The 25,548-nt window shown below is 37.3% G+C and overlaps 1 protein-coding gene and 1 pseudogene across 3 annotated transcripts in view; one reads left to right on the top strand and one right to left on the bottom strand.

Annotated features, from left to right (window-relative positions):
* Nucleotides 1-3,673: 3,673 nt before the first annotated feature.
* On the top strand, nt 3,674-17,827 carry LOC116142691 (annotated as a pseudogene).
* Nucleotides 17,828-18,705: 878 nt separating this feature from the next.
* Nucleotides 18,706-25,548, bottom strand: part of LOC116142687 (AP-1 complex subunit sigma-2-like) — a 38,028-nt gene continuing 31,185 nt past the window's right edge. For 2 of the 3 annotated variants that reach the window (XM_031428105.1, XM_031428103.1), the window contains exons 4-5: nt 19,213-19,321; nt 18,706-19,101 (exon numbers count right to left, since the gene is read on the bottom strand). In XM_031428105.1, coding sequence (XP_031283965.1) covers nt 18,988-19,101; nt 19,213-19,321 — 223 coding nt within the window. In that variant the 3' untranslated portion in view covers nt 18,706-18,987. The remainder of the gene's footprint in view (nt 19,102-19,212; nt 19,322-25,548) is intronic. The other variant, XM_031428104.1, reaches the window with a different exon arrangement.

The raw sequence follows: 25,548 nt of genomic DNA, 5'->3' as shown, positions 1-25,548 counted from the left end.
TCTCTGTCCCTCACTCTCACGCTAAGTCTCATTCTCGTTCTCTGTCTCTCACTCTCTGTCAGACTCTCACTGTCTCTCTGTTTTTAGATCTGTGTTCTCACGTCGTCGTCGCTCAGCTGCAGTCACCGTCGTCGCAGTCACCATCGTCGTCTATTTCCAGTGGGTTTTAGATATGGCTTTTCAGATCTTTGTTGTCACGTCGTCTGTTTTCAGATTTGGGTTTTGACATTGAAGCATTTTTGTTTTAATTTGTATATGTACTGATGGCTGGGTTTTGACATTGAGCCATCAACACATTTTGTATATTAAATTTTGTGCAGCAAACACAACACCACTAATCTTATCTACCACGACCAGACATAAATGATGCATGGAAAATATCTGTATTGGGACCATCAGTCTTTCTCTGCTTCAAGTTCCATTCTCTTCTGCTCTGCTTTTAAGCTTTCGTTTCTTCATCTGCAAATGCAAAACCTCCCAATAGAATATGTAGATCTAGAAATTCTCAGTGCTAATATCAAATTTGTGTAGCAAACAAAACAAAAAGGAAATTGCAAAACAAGATTAAACGATAGAAAAATTACTTGATTAGTACAATATTTAGCGAAAAGAAATAGCTATTCTTGTTGTTTTTAAGTAGAACAAGGCCGTTTAGTTTGCTTGATTAGCAGTTAAAAAGAGAAAACAAATAAAAAGAGAAAACCGAATTGGGCTAAAAAATGCAACCCATAATTCATAATTGGGCCAAAAAATGCAGCCCAATATTAATCCTAATTAACCGGTTTAGAACCGATTAACCGGACTGGTTTCGGTTCAATTAATTTTTTGAACCAAAAACTGGTTCGGTTCAAGCTTCCGATTAACCGGTTTTTTCCACCCCTACTTTAAACTTCAACATGTGTACGCATAATGTGGATTGTACCACAGGAATTAGCCTTAAGAAACTAATTTTAATGAGACTGGAAGATCAGCATGGTTGATGCTTCGGGGAGATAGAAACTGCTAAATGCAGTCCATTCTCTTTGATCAAATTTCTCAAGGGTGCTCACTGAAATTTCAATTTGATTTTTCCTTTCATGCTGTCAATAAATCATTTAGTTCTTACGCTTTTGGTTTAAGATGAATGTCCTTGCCAGAGACGATTACGCAGTCTCAAATAAACCTACTGAAGGGTTGAATTCCATAATTATGGTATAATTGCTTAATTTTCTAAGTATAAAGAGTCTAACTGTCTAAGAGCATATTTTTTCATTTTGATAGCAAGTGATATGCTTAGGAGACTCAACCATAGTCCCATACAGATTTACCCATATTCCAGCTTGCCCTATGTCTGGAACCGTTGCACACTAATTTATAATATCCTTTGGTCGATTTTTAAGGCTGGCATGAGCGTGATTTTGCCGAGGATGCCACACCTACTGTAGCTATAGGAAAGAACAAACAAATGTTTGTTGAAGAAGATAAGCATTACAAGATCAAATCCAAGCAAAGGAGAAAGGATTCTGCTGGTCATGGGGCCTCTAGAGAACATGGTAGGCTAAGTGGAATTAGGTTTTATCTTTGTATTAGTGTGTGTTGTGTGTTTTGTGTACAATGCAGTCTTAGACATTTGCATGTTTTGTTTCCCACTTCTACATTTTATTTTCTTACTCCTTTGGGTTAAATGGCAGCCACAAGTAGTAATCAAACTTTTAGGGAGTCTAGAGCACCACACTATGCTGCTAATAAATGTATGATAACATTCAGCTGAAGGGAGGAACACTTTGCAATGCCAAGGATGTCAGACCACTTGGTGTGCCCTGACAAATCCAAAATCTGGGGAAGTGGAAGAGAGAAGCTGAAGTCAAATAATGAGTTTAGAGAAATTTCCTTAAGAATTGAGGTTTGTTCCTGGGTTACATGTTACCTGTTAACAGAATAGCACAGTAATTGACAAACTCTCTTTTCTTATTAAAAAAACATAAGGTTTTGCCTTAATAGTTTCTGTAAACACAATTATGACCAACGATACTGTTTGAGGACAAAAAAGCAATGGCCTTGCATCTCATGCTTGTGGAAAATGTGAAAAATGTCTTTGGTATGGAAATATCGAGGAAGAATGAAGATTCATCTTTATGCTTGCCGTTAAAATTTCTGCACATGTATATTCATTTTGATTGTCTGTTTTGATTGAATATCCATATCTCATATGATATGTTTGTTTCACTTAAACTCTTCATGATTTGTTGGATGCTTTCCTAAAAATTCTCACAGATCAAGAATGAGGTTTTCACTTTGTATATGTTAGTCTTGAATTTGTACCGATCTTCAAAAAAGACCTAATGTTTCACTTTATATTTCAGAATGGAATATTTACATAATCCCCATGATTTAGATTAAACTTATTCCATGGTATTTTTATGAGATTCCTCATTTCTTTAAGCAAGTGCTTAAAGGGTTTAATTGAATTGATCCATGAATCATGTTTCATTTTCCGTTTCCTTTATGTACTAAGGCACTTGTTTTTGTTGATATTGAATAAGTGCACATATGATGTGGTCTTTTGATACTGTTAATGAGTGTATGATAATGATACAATCATTTATGGAAGACATATCACTTCATTTGTATGCCCATCAAAGAATAAATGAACAAATTTGGGCAGCAAGAGCTGCACTTGATTGGGCACTACCAATCGGCTTTGATGGGGCAAAAGGGCACTCAGTTATGTTGCACAGTGAAACTTCAACCTTAAACAAAAAAATCTTGTATGAAGTAATGGCTCTTGCTTGGAATGAACAAACCTGATCAATGTCAGCCCCATTCCAGCGAAAAACAAACAACACACAACCAATACGCACTGAAAAAAGCAATTTCTCCAGTACAAAAAATGTACCATTGGTTACAACTTTGGTGAATCCAGAATCTAAATCGGACTTTAAAATTAATGTTGTCTCTGCTCAAGTGACTAAACAGTGGGAAAAGCACTTATCTATAAATATGGTCTTTCTTGCTTCTAATATAGTAATCAGTTTATGTAAACTTTAGATCTTCTCTTCTTCTTCTCTTCTCTTTTTCAAGGGGGTGGGGGTTGCATAAGAACTTGCAATGTGGCAATAGGTTACTTTTGTCTTTCCTTCTCTAAAGTGCTAATATTAATTTCTAGCTAGAATAATCTTCCTATTTACTTATTTTGTCAATGTGGATGCTCGATTCTGCACATTCATGCAACCTTCTTCTCTTTTGGCATGAGTTTTGCACAAATTCATGAGGCTTGCTTACCATGGCGGGTTTTGCACAAATTCACACAATAATCAAATATAGCAAGTCTTGATCCAACCGAAAATAAAGCTCTTATCTGTAGTTGTCGAAACCTAAACTAAATAGACATGGAATCTACCCTAGGAAAAATCCCAATTAAAATAGGATAAAAAATTTCTTAAATAGGTAAGAAGGTATTTTCAACCTTTTCTCTTTGAAACTGAGAGATCCTGGACTTGTTATCTGTTTATGTTTTTTATATTGATCATCATCCAACACCCTTAATACTACAATTTACATATTTCATTAGAGTCATATAGAATTTTCTTGTTTGGTTTCTAAAAATGGCTTAGTAACTGTAGTAATATGTATTGATGTCTCTTTATCTCCTCAGACTCTTACCACACATATGATTGATAATGACTTTTGCTCCATGGAGAGTTATTTGCTTTTACTTGACAAGCAGCCTATGAAGTTATTTAAAGAGGAATCTGCCAGTACTTTCATCTATTACCTCTGAAGGTATCGATTATTTCTGTTGAACAACCTGAAACTCTGCTAATGATATACTTTCAATACAACTTAAAGCAAGTTTTGAAGTATGTTGCTTTCAGATGACTGACCTAGAGAAAATTCAATTACTTTACATTTATTCTTGCTAGAGTTTGCTAGAGTTTGAGACTAGCTGTTTAATATTGTTTTCCTTGTTCTTTTCTTTTATTTTTCTTTATGTCTGAGCTTTATTATCCAGATATCATGCCCTTGTTATGCGTACGATCTTAATAAATATCTAACAATTAGTACTTCTCCGTTTTATGTTGCAGAGGTTGTCATTGGCTTGGAATATCTTCATTGTTTAGGTATTTTGAGCTACTGAGTGTTAGAGTAGATGTCCTAGAGCCAATCAATTATTGTAGAATTGACTCTTTGTAATAATGTTCATTAATCAATAATAAAAGGCATTTTATTCTATATCGCGTAAATCATTATTATTGCAATATGTATTGATAAATGTCCTTAGAATGGTAAGAACCGTGATGAGGGTATCAAGCGTTTCAAATCTTGATAGTGAGAACCCTATGAGCACATATGGGTGCCATTCTAGAAACGTCTGTAGTCCTAGTATATTCTAGTAAGGGCACAGATAATACGTAAGGCTATCATGTGTTGAACGACCCTGCCGAAAGGCAGTGACTGATCTCACTTGTCAAGGTTGTTTGGTGACAACCTGGTGCAACACATGGGTGTTTGCTGTAGGCTTTATACCGCAAATTCACTGGACTGACCCACCAGAGATTCCATATGGATGGTAACCCCAGTGTCTATGGAACAAATCCTCTAGCGAATGGTGGTGCATGTGATCCTTAGACTTGAGATCACCAGAGCGCCTTGTGCACCGATTGGTACAGTTTGACACTACCTAACGCAGTTTTATTCAGAGCTGTCAGTACGTGGTGATTGGCTATATCAAGGAGTGTATCAAGACTATGTGGATTGACAGAGGATTCGTCACTCCCGGTACGGAAAAGTTATCTCACGGCGCAATTCAGATATATGCAATGACACTAAAACTGTGGCCACAGTGGGATTGAGTTGTTGCTCTATCCAGATTATAATACGGTCATTGGTCCAGAAACTGAATATATAATATCGGAGTAACCGAAGTTGACACTATTTATGCCTTCGTCTCGTCGAGATAACGGATGATGAAATGATCGTTTGTACGGTAACCATATCGTTGACAAGTAGTTACTTTGCTGAATTCGAATCATCGGTGGCCATGATACCTTGCTAGGGGCCAATCTTGGTCTGTGTATTAGTAAGACGATTAATTGGTGTTAATCGCGATACTATACACTACCGATTTGATGAGGAGCCTATGGGTCACACACATAGACGATATTTAAGAGCCAAGAAGAAAGAAGGGCGTTTTCGTCTTTTTTAGGCAAGAGTATTTTGGTAATTTCATAGTGCAATGAAATTTGCTGAGGTCGTAGCCTTATTTAATTTGGTAAAAAGTTAAATAAGTGAAATTACGGTTTAATGTGTGTTCGCACATATTTAATTGAATCATCATTATTGTTAAATGTTAATTAAATATTAATTTATTTAATTGAGATAATGATGAATTAAATTAAAAATATCTAATTGGGAGTGTTTGGCAACATGGGCTGTTGGGTTGGAGCCCAACCCATTCCTGTGGGAATAGGGCAACTTGGTTTGCCTATAAAAGAAGTGTTTGTGTGTTTTTAATTTTAATTCATTTTGCCTTTCTGATAAAAGAAAAGAAAACACAACACCCCATACACTCTCCCACGCCCCTGTCACTATTTGATTGAAAATCAAATATTTTATTTCTTCTTGATTTCTTAAGGCCAAGGAGGATCTAGCAAATCCCTCCTTGGTTCTTGGTGTTTGTCTTTGTGTGGACTTCTTGGTTCTCTCCTATACTTGGATCGGTAGCAAACACGTTAAAGACAATATTGGTGGAGCCTCCACGTGGGTATGAATCTAAACCTTTGGATTTATTTTCTGCAGAATTCTTATAAAATATAAACTGTAATGTTTCTATGCCCTGATTTTGGTTCTAAGGAACGATCCATGGTTGTAAATTTTTTGTTTCCGCTACGCAACCGGTCGTTTCCTAATGGTGGTATCAGAACCTAGGCTACTAGATTTCAGTTATTAAATGGTTATTACATGTTTGTTGATAACATGCTGCCTTGATGAATCTGCCATGAAAAACCCAGATTTTGTTAAATCTGAAAAATCTGTAAATCCACTGTTGAATGAATGATTCAAATGATAAACTGGTTTAATAATGTGACGATGAATGATATATTGGTTGGTTATATCCTGGTTGAACGATGTGCGTTTGATTTGATTTAGATCGTGTTTTATACACAAAAACTGCAAAAGACGCGAACTGTACGAATTGGGGATTTCCAGGTCTCGCCGCGGCGAAGTCTGTGGCGGCTAGACCTAATGTTATCCTCGCCGCGCGAAGTATGCAGCGGGAAGTGCATGCTGTAAATCCTCGCCGCGGCGAAGATAAACCTTCGCTGCGGCGAAGGCGTAGCTTTCCCAATTCTGTATTTTTTGCAAAGGGACTAATCTGCAGTTTTTATAACCTATAAAGCCAATGTACATTCTGCACATTTAAGAGGGTAATTAATTAATTAACCACCCAATTCAAAAATTGATTGTTTTTGAATGTATGCTTTTACTTGTTTGTATATGCATGGTGCCCGGTACATGAGCCTTAGACCTAAGGGTGAATGTTTTAATTATTTTGGGTATGTATGGCTGAATATTTTAAATAGGGCCTGCGTGTTTGTCTTCTCTCCTCTTCTTGATGTACATTCTTTTCTCATCTCATTCCCCTCGAATGTAAATCGAGGTTTCTAAATTTGTTGATGTAAAATTAGTTTAATATTGATTTATTGTAAATTTGGAATGACGTTTTTGTATGTCTGGGAGTCGGAGCAAAAGACGAAGCAACCATACTTGAAGACTCAAGATATTTATTACAGAACCCCTAGGTGACCCACCGATCCCTCTAGGCTCGAGGAAACGATTTTAGTTAGGCCATGTACCGGCACTTTAATATTTTGCTTAGAATGCATGCTAAGGTTGAATGTTGAATACATGTAAAACAATGCTTCTAACAAAGATAATAATCTGTGAGACATTAAATAACAAACCCCTCAACTAAGAATATTAAGTCACGAATGCCTTCCATCACTATGGTTTTAGTCAAACCACTGTTCGTCGAAACCTTGTGCTCCAAAGCGAAGGGTACACTTCTACCAGTGGAGGTTAAAATTCTTGGAGTTTTCCTTAATGGTGATGGGTCGACTTAAAATGACGGTTTTGCTTGTTCGCCAAAGCGAAGGTTGATAAACCGTCATAGCGAAGTAGAGCAGTACACATATTATTTGTACGTGGTGACATGTAGTGTCCACTCTACTATCGAGAATCACACTTGAGATAATGGTTGGAGCCATTGGATGTGTGATTGGCTTGTTGGCTTTTCACATGAGGTTGATAGTGGGAGCTATCAATTGGTGTGGATTAAGTTTGTTGGCTACCTAATCAACTCATTTTGGCTTGTTCACCAAAGCGAAGGTTTGAAATGGGCAGGATGGGATCTCGGTCCACTAGGAAAGCCAACAGCCTTTCCCGATTAATAGTGAGGGCTATTGGCTTGGTAAAATAATGGGAGCATCGTTTAATAAAGACATATTAAATAATAATGAACTTTATTACTTATCTTTTCTGCGATTGTAGATTCACCGAAAATGAGCATTATGAACCTGCGACCGATAATCGAAAAAGAAAGGTTGGATGGATCCATTCTCAGACTGGTATGTAATCTTCAGATTATACTTAAGTCAGAAAAGAAATTGTATATCCTTGAAAAGCCATACATGGCTGAGCCTGATCCTGATGCCACAGGAAGTTAAGGATACTTATCAAAAGTTCCTTGTGATGCTGATAGCATACAATGCTTGATGTTAGCATCGATGACACCTATGCTGCAAAAGCAGCATGAGAATATGGATGCTTCTTCCATATTCTACACCTCAAGGAGCTTTATGAAACAAATGCTCGACATGAGAGGTACAAGGTGTCGAAACACTGTTTGGAGTCGTCTGACTGAGGGTGCCTAAGTTGGTCCTCATGTGTTCAAGATGATCGAGCACTAGAGAGGCTTGACACTTTGGGATGTGGCTTGGATGCAGAATTACAATGGATTTAATTCTGCAATCCTTGCTTGACTTTTATGCTCCGTTCATAATGAATTTCAATATGACATGATGAGAAAACCTTGTCAGAACTTCTGAACATGCTAAGGACTGCAGAGAGCTTGAAAAAGTCCAAGCCTGTTTTACTGGTTGCTGCCAGTAAAGCAAAGGGTAACGGCAAGGGTAAGGCTGAGGCCAAACCCAACCCAAGCCCACCTAAAGGACAGGTTTCTCTTGGTCCTGAGAGTGGCATAGGAAAGGCAAAGTAGTCTGCTTCTTTTGTGGCAAGCCTGGCCACTGGAGGAAACACTGCAAGGCTTTCGTCGCAAGCAAGAAGAAGTCAGAGCTACGACTTCGGGTACTTTCATGATTGAGATTAACTTTTCAATATTGAAACCGAGAAAGCTAAACATAGCGATCAACCAAACATATCTCTGGCATTGTAGATTAGGTCATGTTAAGACTCGCATTGCAAAACTTCAAGGGATGGAGTTTTGGCCCCTTTTGACTTCCAGTCATTTGAGGTATGCGAGTCAGGCCTTTTAGGCAGATGACCCAGTCTCCTTCACAGGACAAAGTGAAAAGGCTACTGAACTGTTAGGCATCATCCATAGTGGGTATGTGGTCCACTAACAGTTGAAGCCAGAGGTGGATATTCTACTTCATCACATTTCTGATGATTTCAGTAGATATGGTTATGTCTACCTTATAAGACATAATATGAACTTTTGATAAATTCAAGGAATTCAGGAATGAAGTACAGAATATGTTGGGCAAAAGTATTAAAGCTCTTCGGTCGAATCGAGGAGGTGAATACTTACTCGGGTTTTTCTGAGTACCTGAAGGAATGTGGATAGTATCACAACTCACCCCTCCTTATACACCCTAACACAATGGAGTGTCAAAGGAGGAATAGGACCTTACTTGAATGGTTAGGTCCATGATGAGTTTTAGTGATTTACCTGCATCGTTCTAGGGTTATGCCCTAGAGACTGTGACTCACGTTTTAAACCGTGTGCCGTCAAAGTCTGTAGATAAGACTCCATATGAGCCATGGAGTGCAAAAGCCCACTGTCTTACTAAGGATTTGGGGTTGCGAAGCTTATGTTAAGAAATGATTCGAACAAGCTGACCCAAAATCCTGTAAATGTATATTGTGGGGTATCCAAAGGAGACCAAAGGATACCATTTCTACCACCCGAAGAGCGCAAAATCTTTGTTGCTCGATCTGGTGTCTTCCTAGAAGAACATTTTCTAAGAAGTACTAGTAGGAGAAAGTATAACTCTGAAGTTCTAGAACCACAAGTATATCTAGATGAAGGAGGGATGAGTACCACGGAAGTGGTTGAGCACATGAGGATTACTCCACAAATTGTGGATCAAAGTGAACCACCTCAGTAGCACAAGAGCTACGCAGATCTGGAGGTACGCCATGAGCCCGAGAGATACGGTTATCTCGTACTCAACATGGTGACGTACTAGTCTACCAAGACGATGAACCCAGAACCTACAAAGACGCTATATCAGATCCAGATTCTATTAAATGGCTTGAAGCCATGAAATCTGAGATGGACTCCATGTCTAGAACCAAGTGTGGTCTCTGGTGGAACCACCTGAAGGGATAAAACCCATAGGGTGTAAATGGTCTTTAAGAAGAAGACTGACATGGATGACAACGTGCATACTAAAGCACAGCTGTTGCCAAAGTTTCAAACAAATTCATGGCATTGCTATGAAGAAACCTTTTCGCCAGTTGCCATGATTAAATCCATCAGGATTATGCTTGTAATTGCTGCATATCATGACTATGATATTTGGCAAATGGATGCAAAACTGCTTTCCTGAACGGAAACCTTGAGGAGGATGTGTATATGACACAACCTGATGGTTTCGTTCTTGATAGTCAAGCTAATAAGGTATGCAAGTTGCAGAGATCCATTTATGACCAAGCAAGCTTCAAGGAGCTGGAACATTCGTTTTGATGAGCCGTAAAAGAATTCAGTTTTTACAAAAACGAAGATGAGCCCTGTGTTTACAAAAAGGGAGTGGGAGCACAGTAGCATTCCTAGTGTTGTATGTCGATGACATACTTCTATGAAATGATATACCGAACTTGCAGTTGGTAAAAACTTGGTTTCCAGTGCTTCTCCATGAAAGACTTAGGGGAAGCAGCCTACATCCTTGGTATAAAAATCTATCGTGATAGATCGCGTAGGTTGCTTAGCCTAAGTCGAGTGCATATATTGACAAAGTACTGAAATGATTCAGTATGGAAGAATCCAAGAAAGGTTTCTTCCGATGTCACATGGGTGTTATCTCTCTAAGAATTGTGTCCTAAAACACAAGATGAGAGAGATAGGATGAAGAGGATCCCATATGCATCAGCAATGGGATCCATCATGTATGCCATGCTATGTACTCGATTGATGTCTCATGTGCTTTGAGCACTTGTAGTAGATATCAATCGATCCAGGTGAGCGTCACTGGATGGCTGTCAGAATATTCTTAAGTACTTGAAGAGACTAAGGATATTTTCTTGGTTTATGGAGGGGAAGATGAGCTCACTGTAAGAGGATACAGTAATGCTAGTTTCCAAATGGACAAGGAGATTATCGGCAATCAGGGTTGTATTTTGTCTCAATGGCGATGCAGTGACTGGAAGAGCTCCAAGCAAAGCACTGTAGCAGACTCTACAATGGAGCTGAGTATATTGCATTATCAGATGCGGCCAAGGAGGCAGTCTGGATTAAGAAGTTCGTCACAGAACTTAGTGTGGTTCCTACGATTGTTATCCTATAGATATCTATTGTGACAACAATGGAGCAATTCTCCTAGGGAACCACGGTATCATCAGAAGTCTAGACACATACTCAACGATTCCATCTCATTAGAAGATAGTTGAGAGAAAGACGTGCAGATTAGTAAAGTGCATACTGACGACAATCTCGCAGATCCACTAACAAAGCCTCTGTCGCACAGAACATGAAAGGCACTTGAAATCATTTGGTATTAAATAAATGAATGATTGGCTATAGGCAAGTGGGAGATTGTTAGAGTAGATGCCCTAGAGCCAATCAATTATTTGAAATTGACTCTTTGTAATAGGTTCATTAATCAATAATAAAGGCATTTATTCTATATCGCGTAAATCATTATTATTGCAATATGTATTGATATATGTCCTTAGAATGGTAGAACCGTGATGAGGGTATCAGTGTTTCAAATCTTGATAGTGAGACCTATGAGCACATATGGTGGCCATTCTAGAAACGCCGTAGCCCTAATTTATTCTGAAGTAAGGGCACAGATAATACGTAAGGCCATCATAGTGTTGAACGACCCTGTCGAAAGGCAGTGACTGATCTCACTTGTCAAGGTTGTTTGGTGACAACCTGGTGCAACACATGGGTTTTTGCTGTAGGTGATTATACTACAGCAATTTCACCGGACTGACCCACCAGAGGATCCATATGGATGGTAACCCCAGTGTCTATGGAACAAATCCTCTAGCGAATGGGGGTGCAGTGACCTTAACTTGAGATCACCAAGTGCCTTGTGCACCGATTGGTACAGTTTGACACTAGCCTAACGTAATTCTATTTAGAGCTGTCAGTACGGTGGTGATTGCTAATCAAGGAGTGTATCAAGACTGGTGGATTGACAGAGGATTCGTCACTCCCGGGTACGGGAGAAGTTATCTCACGGCGCAATTCAGTATATGGCAATGACACTAAAATTGTGGCCACAGTGGGATTGAGTTGTTGCTCATCCAGATTATAATACGGGTCATTGGTCCAGAAACTGAATATATAATATCGAAGTAACCGAAGGTTGACACTATTTCTATGCCTTTGTCTCGTCGAGATAACGGATGATGAAATGTCGTATTGTACGGTAACCATATCGTTGACAGGTAGCTACTTTGCTGAATCCAATCTATCGGGTGGCCATGATGCCTTGCTAGGGGCCATCTTGGTCTGTGTATTAGTAAGCGATTAATTGGTGTTAATCGCGATACTATACACTGCCAGTATGATGAGGAGCCTATGGGTCACACACATAGAATATTTAAGAGCCAAGAAGAAAGAAGGGCGTTTTCGTCTTTTTTAGGCGAAAGGGTATTTTGGTAATTTCACAGTGCAATTAAATTTGCTGAGGTCGTAGCCTTTATTTAATTTGTTAGAAAAGTTAAATAAGTGAAATTACGTTTTATGTGTGTTCGCACATATTTAATTGAATCATCATTATTGTTAAATGTTAATTAAATATTAATTATTTTAATTGAGATAATGATGAATTAAATTAAAAATATCTAATTGGGAGTGTTTGGCAACATGGGCTGTTTGGGTTGGAGCCCAAGCCCATTCCATGTGGGAATAGGGCAACTTGGTTTGCCTATAAAAAGAATAGTGTTTTGTGTGTTTTTAATTTTAATTCATTTTGCCTTTCGTAAAGAAAAGAAAACACAACACCCCTACACTCTCCCACGCCCTGTCACTATTTGATTGAAAATCAAATATTTCTTTTCTTCTTGATTTCTTAGGCCAAGGAGGATCTAGCAATCCCTTCTTGGTTCTTGGTGGTTGTCTTTGTGTGGACTTCTTGGTTCGATCCTATACTTGGATCGGTAGCAAACACGTTCAGAACAATATGGTGGGCCTCCAACGTGGGTATGAATCTAAACCTTTGGATTTATTTTTCTGCAGATTCTTATAAATATAAACTGTAATGTTCTATGCCCTGATTTGGGTTCTAAGGACGATCCATGGTTTGTAATTTTTTGTTTTCCGCTGCGCGACTGGTCGTTTCCTAACACTGAGAACTGTATCTGCTTTTTGTTCAGATATTCATTGTGTTATGTTTCGTGTATCATAACTTGGAAAATATCAAGTTATTTATGTGATCATTACTGAACAGTAATCATCTTGTTTGAAGTATTAGAAAATGGCAAAGTCCATATTTTCATTGGATTTGAACAAAAATATTTTGCATCATTGTGAAAAAGGAAGTGAGAGAGATGTTCTCCAATGGCTTTTAGAAGAAAATATGTGCATGAGAAGTTTTGTTGTAAAGTTGAGTAGGAGATATCAGCTAATGATGGAAGTGAGAGACATGTTCTTCAATGGCTTTAAGATAAAGAAAATTAGTTGGCTGCAATCCAATAATTTTTTATAACTAATTCATGTCATTAATCTTGTGCTTTTTTCTATTTTTGTTGGTGATGACCCTGCAGGAATAATTTATAGGGACTTGAAGCCTGAAAATATTTTACTCCAGAAAGATGGGCATATTGTATTAAGTGACTTTGATTTATCATTCATGACGTCCTGCAAACCCCGAGTATGTTACCACGTTCTTGTAATTGTTTATATTTTGATTAGGATATGCACTTTGTCTGTTTCCTGAGTTATGTTCCCTGAGCATGGATAATATGAGTTAGCTCAATTTATCAACTGTTTGTTGGAGGGTGTTCAGCTGCTCTTTTCTTGTCACTGGTATGCATGAAAAAGATGATTTTCCTTTCAAGAAGGCTGTTCAATAGCAAGACGGACACTCCATTTTGGTTATACCGATATAAATTGCATGATTTGTAGGATACTACCTATATTACAGCTTTTGAGGTTTCTTATAGGTGTACAAAGTCTATTAAATAAATCCTACCCATGCCAGGGTTGGAAGGTTTATGTTTGTTGGATTAAAGAGTGTAAAAAAATAACTATCTTTATGTAGTCATTCTTTCTCCGGCATTGCAAGGTTATGAAAAGGATTCCTTGTAATCTCTTGTCACCACAGAATGTGCTTTTGTCATGTCTATGCACAGAATTTGCAAACAATTACATCTTTCTAGAATTTCCTATCTACTTTGATACTTATCAAATGCTTAGAATGGGAACTATGACTACCTTTATAGGCTATAAATTTTACTACTTCTACGGATTATTAAGCATTCACCACCTAATAATAGGAGAAGATCCAAGAGTTAGCCACTGCCAACATTTTTGGCAGAACCAGTTACAGTGTCAAATTCATTTGTGGGAACTAAAGAGTACATTGCTCCTGTAAGAGATTTAATTTTTCCCAGAGCTTATGCATTTCATGCTATTTGTGATATTCTGTTAGCTTGTTAATGTCCATTTGCTTCATCTGAAATGGAAAGTTTAGATAATATTTGCTGCATGAAATTTTTTTGTCTAATTTGGTTTTTGAAATTCTAGCTAATAGATATTAACTATTTTTTTTCCTGCTCTTGTTTGTTTCTGCAATCTGTATTATCATGTATTTAATATTTGTTATTCGATTTCAGGAAATTATTACAAGTGCTGGCCACAGCAGTGCTATTGATTGGTGGGCTCTTGGTAAGCACCCGCTGAAGCTGAATATATGATATCATGATCGTTTTGTGTTTCCTCTTCTTGTTATTTCTTTTAAATGATATGCTTCAAAAATACTAGTTTTAGATTCATCTTACCTTCTAGATGTGGGAATTTACATATTACTAGCTTATATTGTGCTTTGAATTCATTTTATGTCTGGTATTTAGGTATATTTTTGTATGAGATGCTCTACGACCGTACACCTTTCAGAGGTAAAAATAGATAGAAGACATTTGCCAACATTTTGCACAAAGACCTCACTTTCCCAAGTAGCATTCCGGTAAAAATCTGCCGCCTTTTAAGTCAGTTAAAATTATTCTCTTGTTATTCTGGTGAGTCAGTGGATATTGTATACATGCTCAGGATCTTGAGGTTTGGTCAAAATATGGATAATCTCTTTAGCTTAAATTGATGAATAGTTAACAATGGAGAACATTTAACAAGTGAGTATTAACCAAAAACTTCTTTTGGAAAGGTAGCGGATACCTTCCTGAGAACATCATAGCTACAAAGTATATTGGGCCTAAATTTTCACTGCCTTTGATGGAAATGTGTACCAGCTATAAGTTTTAACTGGCTAGGAAAACCATAATCGAAGATGTCTATAACGCCCCACTTGAGGTACATAGCTAAGATTTGCTGTATTACTTAAATGTTTATTGATTTGCACTCAATTGAGTTTGTATATTGTTATTTTTGGTTGGCTGGCCCTTGGTTGAATGTATGTGTTGGTTTGGTTGAGTATTTGCCCTGAAATTGGTTAAGACTTGGCAAATTTTGGAGTTACAGACTTCGCTGGGGTGAAGAATAATCTTCACCGCGGCGACGTAGGTTCTGTAACTGGCGTTGTAGGTTCTGTAATTTTTCGTCGGGGGGAAGCAAGAGTCTTCGCCATGGCGACGAGCTGGCTGAAATGTGTAATGAAGTTTCTAGATATTTTTCCATAGGGGTAAATTGACCATTCTACCCCTAATTAGCAGGAAAAGTGAGGAGTGAATTGTAAGGAAGTTTCATGGAGAATGTGTGAGAGTTGGGGGTGTGAGTGTAAGGAATTAAAGGATAAGGATGGAATTTTCAAGAAAGAGCAAGGGCAAAATGGAAATGCATGTGTAAAATATGAGCTAAAAAGGGATTAAGTTTAGTAAACCCTTCATTTTCTCTTCTCCACCGCCATTCCCATTCACCATTTTCTCTCAACTCTTCATTCCATCTTTCAAGGATTTTAAAGGGCTTTTTGAGTAAGTTGGGCTAGAAAGTTAATCTAAAGCATCCTAAGGTAAGGATTCTTGCTTTAGATGTGAAGTTTTGCTTATATATGTATATTGAAATCTTATGGTAGTATTGTTAAAGTTGTAGAGAAGAGACAAGCTGCCAAAGGAAAGGAGAAGGGTTAGTAAAATCTCTCCATCACAAGGTAAGTAAATCCAACCCAAGTTAAGATTTAAGCAATCAAATGAATTGATACGTATTGATATACTTATAATTGTGAGATTGATTGCTGAGATTGTAATTATTGATAGTTGATGGGTTGATAAATGGTTCTTTGAGCCAAGAGAAGTAGAGTCAAGGTTGGGATGGCCAATTGAAGTTTGGCCGAATTTGAGAAGAAGTTTAGTAGAGAATTTGAAGTGCCTTTCCTTGACAGGTTTAGAATTATTATAGAGGAGTTTTACTCCAAATGTGGATGGTCCAAGAAAGAAATAGAGTTATATGAGTTGTTTGATGAAATGCTTAAGAGAGACATGAGTAAGAGTAGAGAACCTTAATTATTGCTACATGGCATAATTGCATTTCATGAGTGCATTAATGAGCATGAGCCATCCATATGCATTAATTGTGCACTTGAGAAGTAGTTTGAGAAAGAGTAGAGAATTTTGAGTATAAGCTACATTAAGAGCAAAGAGAAAGAGAGAATAAGCACTAGAGAATAAAGAGAGAGTAGTGCTAAAGAAAAGAATAGAGTAGGTTGTGCGATGGGGAACCCGTGAGTGATGAGTAGAATGGTCACGAGAGTGGATGCTTTATGATCTCCAGCCGTGCCTCCGGTTAGATGAGGCCGTGACAATCACGAAGAGTGGAACATAAGGTTTTGACCATGCCTTCGGTTAGATGGGGCTATGATATTTAGAGAGAGAAAGAATACACTCACGTGGCCAAAGGTTTCGAATCCATGCATAACCGAGTCCAATCGACAAAGAATGAGTAGAAGTCACAAAGAGTGGGTTGGCGTTTTGTGAACTCCACCCAGTTGTGCCTTCGGTAAGATGAGGCCGTGACATTCAAGTGAGAAAGAATGATCAAACATGAGAAAGAATAAAGAGAGAATGAGTAGGGTCACGAAGAGTGAGATGAGTACCCAGCCATGCCTCTAGTAAGATGAGGCCGTGACCTACAACAGAAAGTTAATAGAAAAGAGTTATGAGAAACAGAAACAGAAAGAGAAAATAAATGACATGAGAAGAGTGTAGGGAAAGAATTAAAAGAAAGAGTTACGGGGACAGACGAGTAGAGGATTTACTTACTGAGCATTACTTTGTGCTCACCCCGTTGTTTTCTTTGTGGTTGCAAGATCTAGGTGAGAATGCGGTCAGATGGGCATCGGCAAGTGAGGAGCAATAGCTACACTGTCCACTGTTTTTGAGGACTTTTTGTAAATGATGCTCTATCTTGTATAAAGAATGTTTATATGTAATAAAAGAAAATTATTGGGCCCATCTACTTTTACTACAATATATGTATTTTATTATATGTATTTCTATGAGTATTCTAGTATAAAGGAGTTATTACAATGTCAACATGAATTTAGAAGTGATTGATGATGATGAACGGGGCTTCTCTTCGTTGAACTTGCAAAATTAGTATTCCATTTGGGCAGAACATTTCGGTTTCATGAGATGAGCAGGCAAATTTAATGGCAAGGATGTTGCAGCAGGCAACTGATGTTAATTTGCTTGATGTTTCATTCCAGGTCAGTCTTGCAGGTAGGCAGTTGCTTAATTTGTTGTTAAACAGAGATCCTACAGATCGTTTAGGATCAAATAGTGGTGCCAATGAAATTAAACAATGTCCTTTCTTCCGCAGAATCAATTGGCCTCTGATTCGCACCATGGTAAGAGAGGACTACTTGCATTTTACCATATTGAATTCTCAAACAGCAAATGATTTAATATCGAATGTTTCTCTATGCCTATGCAGAGCCCGTCTCCATTAGATGTACCTCCTGAGTTAATTGAAAAAGATCTGAAAGCCAAAGATGTCAAGTGGGAAGATGATGGAGTGCTTGTTAATCCTGTAGATTTGGACCTTTTCTAAAGGTTTGGATTAACAACCATTTCTAATGTTAAACATAGACTTCAGATTGACTCTGCTCTACACTCCCTTTATTGCTGATTCATGTTTTCTCTTATCATATGACCAGAAATGGGATACAGACAATAAAGGTGAGATGGAGGAGGTTCCGTCATCGTGTCATGTCATCTTAAACCTAAAGTAATTTTATTTGACTTCTTTGGAGAATTAAGACTTTGCCCTGTATTTAACCATGTAAAATATAACTCAACACTTCCCAACTCTCCCATTCTTTTTGAGACTCTACTATGGCGTAGTTGTAGATATCAAACCTCTGCCTAACCAATGAACAAAGTGTTATAAATAAAGCACAATTCGCTATTCTCTCTGTTAGCTCACAGATGCACAATCTAATCTTGAACCATGCATAACAGGTCAAGCATTTCAGTTCCCATAAAAACATAAATTTTCCATTCCTCAAATTGTGAGAATGTGATAACTTACAAATTCTCACCCTCTACATTGCCTTTTGCATTGCCATTAACTTACAACACCATTGCTGTCAAAATTTGCTCTTAATCAAAGTGGTATCTTTTGGTAATTTAAAGTATATAAGAGACAATCATTCAAAAAGAACATGTAATATATTTCCAGAATATAGCAAAATCAATGACTCACTAACAAAACATACTGTTGCTTTGCAAATTATAGCAAGAAATACAGGCAAATGTTGCAGTCGTATAGTGTCTTTACATAAAAAGGCTTGGATCAACTGTATAGACACATCAGCCAAATTTATCACATTGTTAATATGCAAATCTGATGAGCAACCAAGTATACAATTCTTGCGAGATTATTACCATGCAATTCAGCTCTTGACAAGGAAATTTGAGATGAAATTGAATACAGATAACACTTCAAAGTAGACCAAAACATGCACAACCACAATTATGTTACCCTACTTGGTGGCCTGTGCGATTATATTACTTATTGAACCGGCTTGTTCTTTTCCAGTCTCCACCAATGAGTCCTACAACATAAAAAAAAATAAAAAAATAAAAAAAAAATATGAAAAACTGACAACCAAAACCCACTGTGACCAAGAAAAAGAAATTATACCTAAGCAGCTATTAGACGTGTAACTGTTTTCTTGCTTGACTCTTGAAGTTCACCGGCAATCAATAGTTCATCCAAAATATAATAGGCCTATAAAATAAACGACTGTCAGCAATTAGCAAAGACACAGATTTTGGCATCCATGCAATATAAACTGATCTACGCTAGATAAGCAAGAGGGCATTAAATTAATAAGGTATTTTGGGTAGTCACTTATTGCATCAATCACCATTTATGATATAAAAAAACCCTTTCAGAAAGGAAAATCCCAATTGCAAAACAAGCCCATTGCAACATGCCTTGTGAAAGTTGAAGATCAAGTCTAGCTCACAGACCTGGAAGCAAAATTAGATTACCACAAACGTCAGTTTCTATACCAATCAAATGGAATTATACACTTTAATTCACTTAGTGATCTTATACAAAGTAAACTCAACTTCACTCACACTTCCAAAGTATCTGTCAAGAATCTCAACATAATGATGAATTATTTCAAGGACCTCTAAATCATTGTCATCCTGATCAATGCACATGCAGAAGTACAGACTAGCATATCTGCAAAACATATTCATTGGAACCAACTCAGTTGATCATCTCTATGATGGCGAAACATATTCATTGAGTCACAAATACTATCATATTTGCATATACCTTTTATAAACAACTTTGTATCCTCTCCATTCCACAAAATTACAGAGCTTGGGTCCTCGTGAAAGAAGGACTCCACTGAGCTCACGAATAACCTTCTCAGACAAAGCAACAGTTCAAACAAATCATCTATGTAACCACAACTGTTACAATAACTTGAGAAAATGATACCATAATGATCATTTATCCAACACAAGGCAGGTCCTTTGAAAATAAAATTAATAATTAAGATCTAAACAGAGAATATCTGAGCAACATGGATTTAAAACCATACCTTAGTTCGTTCCTTTTGTGAATAAGGAGAATACCATTTAGTCAACCAGACTTTTCCTTATCGGCTAATAAGAAGCACAAATTGAATCTGAAACATATTGAATATAAAAAATCATAGAACATCAGCAAAGTAAAACCATTAATCTTCATTTGGCATTGGCAACATAAAATGAACAAGATTTAATAAATCAGAGTTGTCGGACATAACACAACCTAAATGATTGTGGCATATCCAATCAATAACTTGTAAATGAATACATATCATTTCAATCATTATTTTGAAAGCTATTATTGGCAATGGTTCAGGCCCTCAACCAAGCTCAACAGCCTTAATCTCAACATCCAAGGTTGCTTTTCAACACATGTCAACTTTATGACACACTATCAAATTCTTAGCAATCAAAACATGTTCCTTCAATCCATGATTTATTTCCCTCAACATCCATTGCCATTTCCAGAAAATTTTGATAAGATTTTTGTTTGTAATAAACTTAAGCCAAGCTGTGAGAAAATGACATAAAACATGGGTCATTTTCCAAGATAAGCCGAATGCTTAGTATTGATAAGCTAGTTCGAGCTTAAATTTCACCATTCTTGCATACAAAGACTCCATGCTAACTAGTTTTCCATCAAATGCTTCCATATCCCTCTAATACAATTATTCAAAATTTCGTCTTCCTAACTTTCTGTTTAAAACCAAGGTAGTTCAAGAATGAATAACCCACATGGGCAGGTCTCAGAACTTCGCAATAAATTGTTAAACTAATATAACTTTGTTGGCTGAAGACCAATTGAAATTCATAAAACTATTATTCTATGCCATACGCTTCAATGATCTCTAATTCAAGATCTTAGCTAGGTTGATACATATATAAGTAATGTACTTGACAATAAATATCACTGAAATTAGCAAACTTGCATGTTCAGAGAGCAACGAATCCATCATAATCCCAAACAGTTACTCAAACATTCATCTAATAATGCGATTACGAAGTGAGATGTAACGGTGACAATATATCACCTAAATATAAAAATCAGTTCAAGAACAATGCATCAGCTGAACCAAAACCCCCAAATCTAATGTAATACTTCAATAAATGAAGAACTCCAAAGAAGTTATTTAATAAAAATGAATAAACGCGGTAGATCTAAAGAAACAGAATTCGATGGATCAATCCTCCATTAAGCTAATGAAATCAACAAACAATGACAGTACAAATTTCACATACCATGGTTTTCCGACTATATTGATGATAGAAATGAAATTGTCTTCGGTCACCAATAAATTATGTTTGTAATTTTGGTCTCCTCTCGTCTCTTATATTAATCCTCTCAATCTTCTCTTATTTTATTCTCAATGAGGACACCACCATGAAGATTCTAGAGCGGACTTGAAAGAAAAATGAAAAACAGAAAAACATTCGAGAGAGAAGTAATACTGAGCTAAAGAGTCGAAGAATAGAAAACTGTTATTAATTGACTAACTTTACAAACAGAAGAACGCTGCACTTATATAGGAGAAAATTTAGCTGAGCGGCCATCCCAAGTTTCCATTTAACAAAATGGCCTTGAAAATGTTTTTCATTTTTTTTTTTTTTTTTTTAGAGAAGCTGACATGGCATAGTTAAGAATCTTTAAACACGTAAAATGGGTTAAAATGAAAAGATTAAAACATATGTGGGCCGAATCATAAATAAAGAAAGTTTTTAAAATTTGAAATTTATCAAAACAAGCCCCACCTATTCAGCTTGCTTAATCGAAATTCATTAGGGCAAAAAGCGATTTCTTGAACCTGCGATTTTTTGATTGAACAAAAAATCGTTTGCACACCATATTCAATCTTAAAATCAATTTCTTGAACCCTAAATGGAATACAATCACAATTTCCGACAATCAATCGCGATTTTTGACAATCAGTCGCGATTTCCGATCAATTTTTTGAACCCCAAAACCATGGCTGACACTGACAATGAGGAAAACCCAACGCCACTTCGAATCCTAGATTCTGGTGGCGTAAGCAATTCAATGGCTACTCAAGTGGATCATCTGATCAGTGAAGGTGGTCCACAAGCAGAGGAGATGATGGCGGCACAACAACAAAGAGAAGAATCGCAAAACGGTTTTGAAGACGAGGAGTCAGGCGAGAAGGAGGAGTCCGGCCAGAATTCAGGCTAGCAGGAGTCTTTCGAGGATTCAAGCGATGAGGAAGAGGCCGACGAAAATGTAGGCGAAGAAAGGGTACGTATTCATTTTGGGAGTATTGCTCTGTACTATCGCTTAAGCTATCATTTGTATCGTTTAAGCAATTAACCTCTTTTACTCATGGTCAGTTAAGCGATACAAAGGCTTGCTTAAGCGATCCTTCATATCGCTTAAGCGATTGATTCAGTTTACTCTTGGTCGCTTAAGCGATTTCAGATCGCTTAAGCAATCTTTTCGAGGCAGAATCATAGATATAAGATTGCTTAAGTGATCTTTTGTATCGCTTAACAGATTCTTTCAGTTTACTCTTGGTCGCTTAAGCGATTTCAGATCGCTTAAGTGATCTTGCTCGAGGCAGAGTCAAGATCTTTTAAGCGATCCAAAATCGCTTAAGCAACCATAGTGGTAATTTTTTGTTGCTGATATTTTGTTTATTAGTTGTTTTGGTTTATTTTTGTTACTGACATTTTGTTTATATCGATTGTGCAGATTGTGCAGACCGTAAACTATAGAGACTATGAGTTGGACCTTGTAAGCGATAAGGTACCCTACTTTCCTGTAAGGGTGACGGTCAGGTCAAGTTGGGATGTTTTTGACCGAATAAAGGACATTTTAGGTGGAATGAGGCATGGTATAAGAGATTTCCGTCGCACTTGTTTCGGTCTGTTTTTAAGCATCGGAACAAATTGGAAAAAGGCATTTTGGGGGCAGGGAGTGCATTACATGTTACTGCACTCAGTAAAATGCAATAAAAAAAAAAAGAAATGTGATTCGTGGTAGGCGGAAAACCACTACGTTTTGGGATGTTTGAATATGCCTTGGTGATAGGCTTAAGATGTGAGGAAGTGCCGGATAAGCAGGTAGACGTAATAAGGAACAGTTCAAGAGCCATAGCGTTTTATGATAAGGTGTTGGCAAGGGCAAAGTCTATTATAGGATAGGTTTTAGAGGAGAGGCTACAAACAATTGAATTTACTGATACAGAAAAGATAAAAGTGTGCTTGGTTTTGTTTTTACATTCAATCTTATTGGCTGGTGACTCAACAAAAGCTGTTGAGAAAGATTGGTTGTTGTTTGCAAGCAACTTAAAGTTCTTTAATTCTTATTCGTGGGGATGGGTATCATTTGAGCGAACCATCATTAACCTAAAAAAACCAGACATGGCGTTAAAGCAGTCCCAATGGGTCAGGAAGGATAAACCAAGCACGTACAATTTGTTTGGCTTCCCATAGGCAATACAGCTAAATATTATAGCTTTTTGTAATATATATGTTTGAATTATGATATGGACTGTTTTTTTACAATGTAGGCTTGGATGTATGAGGCCATCCCTGTGTTCGCTAGTAAAACCATAATCGAAGATGTCTATAACGCCCACTTGAGGTACATAGCTAAGATTTGCTGTATTACTTAAATGTTTATTGATTTGCACTCAATTGAGTTTGTATATTGTTATTTTGGTTGGCTGGCCCTTGGTTGAATGTATGTGTTGGTTTGGTTAGTATTTGCCCTGAATTGGTTAAGACTTGGCAAATTTTGGAGTTACAGACTTCGCTGGGGTGAAGTAATCTTCACCGCGCGACGTAGGTTCTGTAACTGGCGTTGTAGGTTCTGTAATTTTTCGTCGGGGGAAGCAAGAGTCTTCGCCATGGCGACGAGCTGGCTGATGTGTAATGAAGTTTCTAGATATTTTTCCATAGGGTAAATTGACCATTCTACCCCTAATTGCAGGAAAAGTGAGGAGTGAATTGTAAGAAGTTTCATGGAGAATGTGTAGAGTTGGGGTGTGAGTGTAAGGAATTAAAGGATAAGGATGGAATTTTCAAGAAAGAGCAGGCAAAATGGAAATGCATGTGTAAAATATGAGCTAAAAAGGGATTAAGTTTAGTAAACCCTTCATTTTCTCTTCTCCACCGCCATTCCCATTCACCATTTTCTCCAACCTTCATTCCATCTTTCAAGGATTTTAAAGGGCTTTTTGAGTAAGTTGGGCTAGAAAGTTATCTAAGCATCCTAAGGAAGGATTCTTGCTTTAGATGTGAAGTTTTGCTTATATATGTATATTGAATCTTATGGTAGTATTGTTAAAGTTGTAGAGAAGAGACAAGCTGCCAAAGGAAAGGAAAGGGTTAGTAAAATCTCTCCTCACAAGGTAAGTAAATCAAACCCAAGTTAGATTTAAGCATCAAATGAATTGATACGTATATATACTTATAATTGTGAGATTGATTGCTGAGATTGTATTATTGATAGTTGATGGTTGATAAATGGTTCTTTGAGCCAAGAGAAGTAGAGTCAAGGTTGGGATGGCCAATTGAAGTTTGGCCGATTTGAGAAGAAGTTTAGTAGAAATTTGAAGTGCCTTTCCTTGACAGGTTTAGAATTATTATAGAGGAGTTTTACTCCAAATGTGGATGGTCCAGAAAGAAATAGAGTTATATGAGTTGTTTGATGAAATGCTTAAAGAGACATGAGTAAGAGAGAAACTTAATTATTGCTACTGGCATAATTGCATTTCATGAGTGCATTAATGAGCATGAGCCATCCATATGCATTAATTTTGCACTTGAGAAGTAGTTTGAGAAAGAGTAGAGATTTTGAGTATAAGCTACATTAGACAAAGAGAAAGAGAGTAAAGCACTAGAGAATAAAGAGAGAGTAGTGCTAAAGAAAGAATAGAGTAGGTTGTGCGATGGGGAACCCGTGAGTGATGAGTAGAATGGTCACGAGAGTGGATGCTTTATGATCCCAGCCGTGCCTGGTTAGATGAGGCCGTGACAATCACGAAGAGTGGAACATAAGGTTTTGACCATGCTTCGGTTAGATGGGGCTATGATATTTAGAGAGAGAAAGAATAACTCACGTGGCCAAAGGTTTCGAATCCATCATAACCGAGTCCAATCGACAAAGAATGATAGAAGTCACAAGAGTGGGTTGGCGTTTTGTGAACTCCACCCAGTTGTCCTTCGGTAAGATGGAGCCGTGACATTCAAGTGAGAAAGAATGATCAAACATAGAAAGAATAAAGAGAGAATGAGTAGTCACGAAGAGTGAGATGAGTACCCAGCCATGCCTCTATAAGATGAGGCCGTGACCTAAAACAGAAAGTTAATAGAAAAGATTATGAGAAACAGAAACAAAGAGAAAATAAATGACATGAGAAGAGTGTAGGGAAAGAATTAAAAAAGAGTTCGGGGACAGACGAGTAGAGGATTTACTTACTGAGCATTACTTTGTGCTCACCCCGTTGTTTTCTTTGTGGTTGCAAGATCTAGGTGAGAAGCGTCAGATGGGCATCGGCAATGAGGAGCAATAGCTACACTGTCCACTGTTTTTGAGGACTTTTTGTAAATGATGCTCTATCTTGATAAAGAATGTTTATATGTAATAAAGAAAATTATTGGGCCCATCTACTTTTACTACAATATATGTATTTATTATAGTATTTCTATGAGTATTCTAGTATAAAGGAGTTATTACAATGTCAACATGAATTTAGAAGTGATTGATGATGATGAACGGGGCTTCTCTTCGTTGAACTTGCAAAATTAGTATTCCATTTGGGCAGAACATTTCGGTTTCATGAGATGAGCAGGCAAATTTAATGGCAAGGATGTTGCAGCAGGCAACTGATGTTAATTTGCTTGATGTTTCATTCC

Source organism: Pistacia vera, unplaced genomic scaffold, assembly GCF_008641045.1.
Source record: "Pistacia vera cultivar Batoury unplaced genomic scaffold, PisVer_v2 Contig414, whole genome shotgun sequence".
Taxonomy (NCBI): Eukaryota; Viridiplantae; Streptophyta; class Magnoliopsida; order Sapindales; family Anacardiaceae; genus Pistacia; species Pistacia vera.
Note: the sequence above shows the minus strand (reverse complement) of the source record. Positions and strands in the feature narration are given on the sequence as shown.